This window comes from Oncorhynchus mykiss, chromosome 30 (assembly GCF_013265735.2).
Source record: "Oncorhynchus mykiss isolate Arlee chromosome 30, USDA_OmykA_1.1, whole genome shotgun sequence".
Lineage (NCBI taxonomy): Eukaryota > Metazoa > Chordata > Actinopteri > Salmoniformes > Salmonidae > Oncorhynchus > Oncorhynchus mykiss.
The window spans coordinates 44,760,126-44,768,773 of NC_050570.1; the positions used below are offsets into that span (position 1 = coordinate 44,760,126).

Genomic DNA, 8,648 nt, shown 5'->3' on the forward strand with positions numbered 1-8,648 from the left:
CCCAAACCATGATGCTGCCACCACCATGTTTGACAGTGGGGATGGTGTGTTGCTTTTACACCAAACATAATGTTTTGCATTGTTGCCAAAAAGTTCAATTTTGGTTTCATCTGACCAGAGCACCTTCTTCCACATGTTTGGTGTGTCTCCCAGGTGGCTTGTGGCAAACTTTAAACAACACTTTTTATGGATATCTTTAAGAAATGGCTTTCTTCTTGCCACTCTTCCATAAAGGCCAGATTTGTGCAATATACGACTGATTGTTGTCCTATGGACAGAGTCTCCCACCTCAGCTGTAGATCTCTGCAGTTCATCCAGAGTGATCATGGGCCTCTTGGCTGCATCTCTGATCAGTCTTCTCCTTGTATGAGCTGAAAGTTTAGAGGGACGGCCAGGTCTTGGTAGATTTGCAGTGGTCTGATACTCCTTCCATTTCAATATTATCGCTTGCACAGTGCTCCTTGGGATGTTTTAAAGCTTGGGAAATATTTTTGTATCCAAATCCGGCTTTAAACTTCTTCACAACAGTATCTCGGACCTGCCTGGTGTGTTCCTTGTTCTTCATGATGCTCTCTGCGCTTTTAACGGACCTCTGAGACTATCACAGTGCAGGTGCATTTATACGGAGACTTGATTACACACAGGTGGATTGTATTTGTCATCATTAGTCATTTAGGTCAACATTGGGTCATTCAGAGATCCTCACTGAACTTCTGGAGAGAGTTTGCTGCACTGAAAGTAAAGGGGCTGAATAATTTTGCACGCCCAATTTTTCATTTTTTGATTTTTAAAAAAAGTTTGAAATATCCAATAAATGTCGTCCCACTTCATGATTGTGTCCCACTTGTTGTTGATTCTTCACAAAAAAATACAGTTTTATATCTTTGTTTGAAGCCTGAAATGTGGCAAAAGGTCGCAAAGTTCAAGGGTGCCGAATACTTTCGCAAGGCACTGTATTTTATTCAGCTTTGTTCAATTGTATTCTTCATACTATAAAATAATATAAATTAATGCCACGTAATTATAAGCAAATTAACTATTGTTGCCCACATCCATTTGACATAGCCACATCAGGACCTAACATAAGGACAACTTAGAATATGCTATTCTTCTGAAATTGACAATTTTCTTCATATCATGCTTCTTTAGACCTGTATAAAATAAATCATGGATTTATTGTGAAGGTGTAGGCTATATTGCATGGATTTATTAGACTTTTTAAAATGACTTGTAGGCTATGTGTGGGAACCAGGAGATGCTAATTGTGTTTGTTAATTAACAGTCAATTACCTTGAGACCGACGGTTATTTGCTTGGCAATCACCGGCTGACGAAATTTCGCGACCGCCACACTCCTAATCATGACCCCTGCATATATTAATGAGCCATACTTTGCTGGTGTCAAACCATTTATGAAAACATGATACATATTTTGGAAGCTGAGAAACAGCCCTTTGAAATGATACGTCAAGCAAAAAAACACATCCCTGCCGGGGGGGTGTCAGTGAATTAGCATCCTGTTCACCCCATTCCTCCCACCTTTTCCCGTTTTCTAAACGCTATGCGCTATACAAAAAAATCTGTCACTGATATTCACACTTCTACGCAATACAACATATTTAATATAACTTCACACTGTTCACTGTATAATCGAATACTGCATAGAATGACTAATTTGCTCATATTTGCGAAGGCCTGCCTGTGATTTGGCTGGAGGAATGGGATGATGGAATATTCATGCATAATGGTCTGCATGTCATTGTGGCAGGAAGGGGAAAACACTTAATTAAACTTTTACTCTTCAGTTAAGACTCACACATACTGTCTCCCTCACACACTCTGTCTCCCCCATAAACACACACTCACTGCTCCCAACTTTAAAAACGTTAGGCACCAAACAGAATGTAAGGAGCACCAGAAAGAGAGATTTTTGTTAGTTTAGTCTTACATTAAGCCTATATGAATCCTACCTTTTGAAGCATGAGTATGATCATGAGCATGATCTCATGAGTAGTAGACCCTTTTCCTTTCTTCCTATGCCAATCAAATATGCCTAGACCTGTCAAGTTACCAGGTTGTTAGCTACCTAGGTAACTTGACTGAACAATGGCCCGGGATTAGTTTAAAACAGCCCAGCCAGCGACATGTTTTGTGAAATTATATCAAATGCGTGCGAAATTGTGCAGGAAGAATATAAGGTTGCTCCAGTAATGTGAGTCATGTTTTTTTAACCCTTTGAGCTGGAGGCAAGTCATTTTCTTTGCTGTAAATCTGCAAGCATGACTGTCGCAGAGCTGTTTTTCTTCTGGCACTGCTGTGTGACAGCGAACTTGCAAAGCCTATCAGACTGGCCTGTGCTCTTGGATATACCAGGGATGAAATTATATAGAATGTAGACCTATCAATTTTGCTCGTTCTGCACGCTGCTCCAATGTATCAAATGTACAAATGTAACAGAAGTCTGATCAGTGTCTGCATCCCCCCTCGCCATCACGGCTAAATTATATTTAAAAAACTGAGGAATAGATGCGGATGGAGAGAAGCTGGTGATTGATAGCAGGAATGGGATGCGGCTGGCGGAAATGTGAAATGCGCATGAAAGTGAAGGGGACATTATTGGACCGGTGCTAACAAGAGACTAGTTGCTGTTGCTTACATTTTTTTTACAGAATTTATTTTTAAAATTATAACAGGTGCCAGCGGGTACTTCAGATCAGTAGGGCTGAAAAATGTCATAGTATCATATGAAACGGTACTATTGTTGGTATCATAAGTATCATGATGTTTTGGTAGCGTGACATTACTGTGGTACTGGTATACCATGCAACACTTCTTCATATCTAACTTAATCATTTTCCAGTTTGTGTTAGCTAGGTCTCGCTCATACCTAAAATGACATGCTCTTCAAATTGTCGATAGGAGTATTTTAGCTTGTAGTTATCAATGAAACCATTTACATAAAAAAGACGAGACGAGCTAAATCAAGTAGGCAGGCTAGTTAGATACGTTGCCTCATTTTGGCTGATTGTCTACTCGGCTTGTCAACATTTAATTTCACTGACTCATCAATTGGAAAAAATACTCTAAAATGTACATATAATTATCAACATTAAAGCGAATTGTGTACAGTTTCATACCTTAATATTGTTGTCCTGATCTCAATGACAGAGCTGTCAAAGTTGAGAAACCTTTTAGGTCCAGTAGAGGCACGGCACCTCCCAGTGGCCGCATTCACTTTGTCTCAATGCCAAAACTCACAATTTGCTCACTCCTACCAAAGACACATTGGCGTCAGTTGTTACAATGGCAATTCAAGATGCCGCTACCCATACCTCCTAATAAACGTTGTTCAAGGTCAAAATACAAAAAATATTGATTTTCTATTTTAGAAGCACATGTTTAGTATTAGTGGGTTGAATACATGTTTGCTCAGCTTACTTCCTGAATTGTTGCCCTTTAATTCCCTACAATTCTTATTTTCTATCACAGGTGTGTGGGGATATTCATGGACAGTTTTATGACCTAAAGGAGTTGTTTAGAGTAAGTTCAGTCTCCTGTCTGTATTTCCTGCATTTCATCTGTATGATTTCTCAGTGCCTCTTTGTCCGCACAGTTCCAAACTCAACATATGCACCATTTTGCTTCATTATGCCATAAACTCCATGTCATTTTACATGCATATCATATTCTGCTGTGCCATATTTGACGTGTCATTATTTAACACTTCAATTGCGTGTGTGCAAGGTAGGGGGCGATGTTCCGGAGACAAACTATCTCTTCATGGGTGACTTTGTGGACCGAGGCTTCTACAGCGTGGAGACGTTCCTGCTGCTCCTAGCACTCAAGGTACTCGAGAGAAGCCAAATCGGAGCTATTCAATTATTCTGTAGATTCTCTAGATGTTTTCATTCTTCAGACCCTCTTTCACTCCCTCTGTTGTAGTGTTTCTAATGCTATGCAGGGTTGGAGTTAGTTAAATTTAAACTTATGTAAATTCATGAAATGCAATGATTGGACATTTTTTATACTTTCTCATTGTACTGTGCGAAGTGTGCGCTTTGTGTCTAGCCCCACTACTAACCTCTCTATGGGACAAAGTCAGACCTACTACCCCTCATTTGCTTTTTGGCCAGTAGGATCCCATTGAAGGACCCATTCTAACAAGTAACTTACCCCTTCCCCCCCCCCCACAGGTGCGGTATCCAGACAGGATCACTCTGATCCGAGGGAACCACGAGTCACGGCAGATCACACAGGTCTACGGCTTCTATGACGAGTGCCTCCGCAAGTACGGCTCGGTCACCGTGTGGAGATACTGCACCGAGATCTTTGATTACCTGTCCCTCTCTGCCATCATCGACGGCAAGGTGCGCTCCCCGGCCCCTTCAGTCACATTTCTCTGCTTCTCTCTGATTGTTATTTGTGCCGTCTTACCAACTCCTATGGTCATACCAAGGAGGGACGTGACAATGAACATAGGAGTTGATAATACAGCACAAATAGATCTGGGACCAGGCTAGATTGTTATGGTTAGATGGCTAGTCTCGCGAAATAGCTAGGTCTCACTGAAACAGCATGACTCGTGACAATCTCCCCTCTTTATATCTTTCTCAGGTGTTCCTCTGGTAATTAATGCAAGTAACTCTGGATCGCAATCGCACCCATCGGTTCAAACATGTTTTGTTGCTTTATTGAGAAGAATGTTTTTAAAGAAACCTGTTTCTTGAGTTGGATTGTGTAAGGCCTTAACTATACTGAACAAAAATATAAACACAACATGCAACGATTTGAAAGGTTTTACTGAGTTCCAGTTCATATAAGAAAATCAGTCAATTGAAATAAATTCATTAGGCCTTAATCTATGGATTTCACATGACTGGGAATACAGATCTGTTGGTCACTGATACCTTTAAAAATATTTGGGGCTGTGGATCAGAACCAGTCAGTGTCTGCTGTAACCGCCATTTGCCTCATTCAACGAGAAACATCTAATTCGCATAGAGTTGATCAGGCTGTTGATTGTGGCCTGTGAAATGTTGTCCCACTCTTAAATGGCTTTGCAGAGTTGCTGGATATTGGCAGGAACTAGAACACGCTGTTGTACACGTCAATCCAGAGTGTAACGGATGTGAAACGGCTAGCTTAGTTAGCGTGGGCGCTAAATAGCGTTTCAATCAGTGACGTCACTTGCTCTGAGACCTTGAAGTAGTAGTTCCCCTTGCTCTGCAAGGGCCGCGGCTTTTGTGGAGCGATGGGTATGCTTCGAGGGTGACTGTTGATGTGTGCAGAAGGTCCCTGGTTCGCGCCCGGGTATGGGCGAGGGGACGGTTTAAATTTGTACTGTTACAAGAGCATCCCAAACATGCTTAATGGGTGACATGTCTGTGTATGCAGGTCATGGAAGAACTAGGATATTTTCAGCTTCCAGGAATTGTGTACAGATCCTTGCGACATGGAGCTGTGGATTATCATGCTGAAACATGAGGTGATGGCTGCGGATGAATGGCACGACAATGGGCCTCAGGGTCTCATCACGGCATATCTGTGCGTTCAAATTGCCATCGATAAAAAATGCTATTGTGTTTGTTATCCATAGCTTATGCCTGCCCATACCATAACCTTACCGCCACCATGGGGCACTCAAAACGTTGACATCAGCAAACTGCGCACCACACAACGCCTTACACGTGGTCTGCGGTTGTGAGGCCGGTTGGACCTACTGCCAAATTCTCTAGATGTTGGAGGCGGCTTATGGTAGAGAAATTAACATTCATTCCTCTGGCAACAGCTCTGGTGGATGTTCCTGCAGTCAGCATGTCAATTGCACGCTCACATAACTTGAGACTTCTGTGGGATTGTGGTGTGTAACAAAACTGCACATTATAGTGGCCTTTTATTGTCCCCAGCACAAGGTGCATCTGTGTAATGGTCATGATGTTTAATCAGCTTCTTGATATGCCACACCTGTCAGGTGGATGCATTATCTTGGCAAAGGAGAAATGCTCACTAAAAGGATGTAAACAATGTGTGTACTACATTTGAGAGAAATAAGCTTTTTGTGCGTATGAAAAATATCAGGGCTCTTATATTTTAGCTCATGAAACGTGTTAATATTTTTGTCCAATGTAGATTTTTTCTCTCTCTCTTTCTCTCATTGTGTAGATATTCTGTGTGCATGGTGGCCTTTCTCCCTCTATTCAAACTCTGGACCAGATCAGAACTATCGACAGGAAGCAGGAAGTGCCTCACGATGGCCCCATGTGTGACCTGCTGTGGTCTGACCCAGAAGGTAAGATACTGGTAAATAACCCTTCCACCCCAAAAACGTGTAGCTATAAGCAGGATGGTGAAGATTACACCAAGTCTGTCTCACACATTTTAGCATTTATGCCCCAACAAAAAGGAATGAGACAATTTAACTTTCTCTCTCACAGACACCACAGGGTGGGGGGTGAGCCCGAGGGGGGCGGGCTACCTGTTTGGCAGTGACGTGGTGGCCCAGTTCAATGCGGCCAATGACATCCACATGATCTGCAGGGCCCACCAGCTGGTCATGGAGGGCTACAAGTGGCACTTCAATGAGACAGTGCTAACTGTGTGGTCCGCACCCAACTACTGCTACAGGTCTGTGTCCTGTCTCCATCTTTTTCTTGCTTGCTTGTCGTTTATTTTTTTTCTATATATTCTGCATTTGGACTGCTGAGTTTATGGCCAAACTCTGCTGTGTATGCATTGTTAGCTTATAGCAATGTTTAGGTCGCCATAGCAACCATCTAACTCTTCTGCTCCCTCTCTCCCTCCCCTGTAACACAGATGTGGTAATGTGGCAGCCATCTTGGAGCTGGATGAGCACCTGCAGAGGGAGTTCATCATATTTGAAGCTGCCCCGCAGGAAACCAGGGGCATTCCCTCCAAAAAGCCAGTGGCAGACTACTTCCTGTGACCTCTCACCCTGGAGGGAATATGGAGCCTTTGGCTGTGTTCCCCTGCTCAGACGTTGCATGCATCAACCAATGGTTGCGTGCCACATCATTGACTGTCGTCGACTGCTATATTGCTATAACTTGATGTGGTTAGCTGATACTTAAAATGTCTATCCAGGGGTTGTAAGATCTGGCATGCGTCAGCAATGCCTGGGCAGAGGAACGCGCCCTTTATGTTAGGATGGTTTCTTGTGTCTTGAACCTCTTTGGTTCTGTTTCAAACTGACCCCTAGACCAGGGGTATACAACCCTGTTCCTGGAGTGCTGCAGGTACTGTACAATTGTCTCAAGGCACCACATTGAGCTACTAAGCTTATTTATCAGTTCAGTGATTGCCTAAATTCAAAAAAAATATTCTTCCAGGTTGGTTTAATCAAAAACAGGAAGTGCCTTCTGCACACCAAGACCAGGGTTGCCTACCCCTGCCCTAGACACTTCTTGATTCCCCACTGTAGAGATGAAAGAGCTGTGTCAGTGTGAGCAATATGGCAGAAACTCCACCTAGCCCTCTATCCACCTACCCTATCAGAGGATGAGGTGGCGCTATTACCATACTGCTGATACTGTCCAGGCCTTGGTTGGAAGATCATGAAGTATCTAGTTGTGACTGCTTTGGGTCTGAATGAATCTGTGCCCATTTCAACTCTTTACAATGGCCATAGTTCTTTTTCTTCCTCCTCTCCTATTAACTTCTCTTATCCCCTCTCGCCGCCATTGAGTTGTTTGGTATTTGCCCTTCCCCCTAATCTTGTAGTATTTTTACATTTGAAAATGTGAACATTGTCCTACAGATGGAAGGATACTTGAAAGGAGATGAAAGAATATTTTAATCTGAAGATATAGGAAATTAACCCATTTCTGGGTTGAATTTTCCATATGCATAATTTCTTACACATTTTTCTTTGATTTTTGTATAACTGTTGTGTAAAGGATGAACTGCAAAACTTATTTTTCTTCAGTTTGCTATTTCAGTGTCCTGTTTGCTTGTTTTCTATAACTCAGTTTTCAAAAACATTGTTCTCGATTGCTACTCAGCCTAAACAGCACCTACACTCAAACAAAAATAAAGTAACTGGTTAAATGGGATCACTACACACATTTTGTTTCTTTCTGTACCTTGTTGATGCCTATTGATCCACAAATCTCTGTAGGGTTCACTGTTGACTTTTGATATTGTGAAAATAAAATCTTTTTGTATCAATCTCCTTTATCTGCTGGAGTGGCTATAGTTTGGACATTTCAAGTTCTGTTTATTTAGCCAGTTGAAGCATGGAGTGGAAAAAAATACAATGTTTTTGAACTAACCTTCAATTATATATCCAGACATGATATACTGTTGAGTGTTGTTCCCAACCAAAGTCCTAATTGCAATATTACAAGAGGCATGAAATGATTAAGTGTGGTGATTTTAGATAACATCTTAGTAATTTAGCAGGCACACTTGTCCAGCGTGACTGTTTTATATATATATATATATATATATATATATAATGTGGACATTCACAGAGCAATCAATACTTTTGGAGAGAGAGTGAGATCATGAGCAGATGGGCTCCTGCATTTTTCAGCATGTTTTTTCAAAAAAAAGATTTAGATTTTTCTGCAAGGACATATACAGGATTCTACCCTCCACTACATAACCTTCAAACCAAATTAAAAATCCAAA

The 8,648-nt window shown here is 41.7% G+C and overlaps 1 protein-coding gene across 4 annotated transcripts in view; it reads left to right on the forward strand.

Annotated features, from left to right (window-relative positions):
• LOC110521905 (serine/threonine-protein phosphatase 4 catalytic subunit B) overlaps window positions 1–8,192 on the forward strand; it is a 30,129-nt gene extending 21,937 nt beyond the window's left edge. For all 4 annotated transcript variants that reach the window (XM_036968820.1, XM_036968817.1, XM_036968818.1 and 1 more), the window contains exons 4-9: window positions 3,489–3,539; window positions 3,744–3,845; window positions 4,193–4,366; window positions 6,162–6,288; window positions 6,434–6,623; window positions 6,813–8,192. In XM_036968820.1, the coding sequence (XP_036824715.1) occupies window positions 3,489–3,539; window positions 3,744–3,845; window positions 4,193–4,366; window positions 6,162–6,288; window positions 6,434–6,623; window positions 6,813–6,942 (774 nt within the window). In that variant the 3' untranslated portion in view covers window positions 6,943–8,192. The remainder of the gene's footprint in view (window positions 1–3,488; window positions 3,540–3,743; window positions 3,846–4,192; window positions 4,367–6,161; window positions 6,289–6,433; window positions 6,624–6,812) is intronic.
• Window positions 8,193–8,648: the final 456 nt, after the last annotated feature.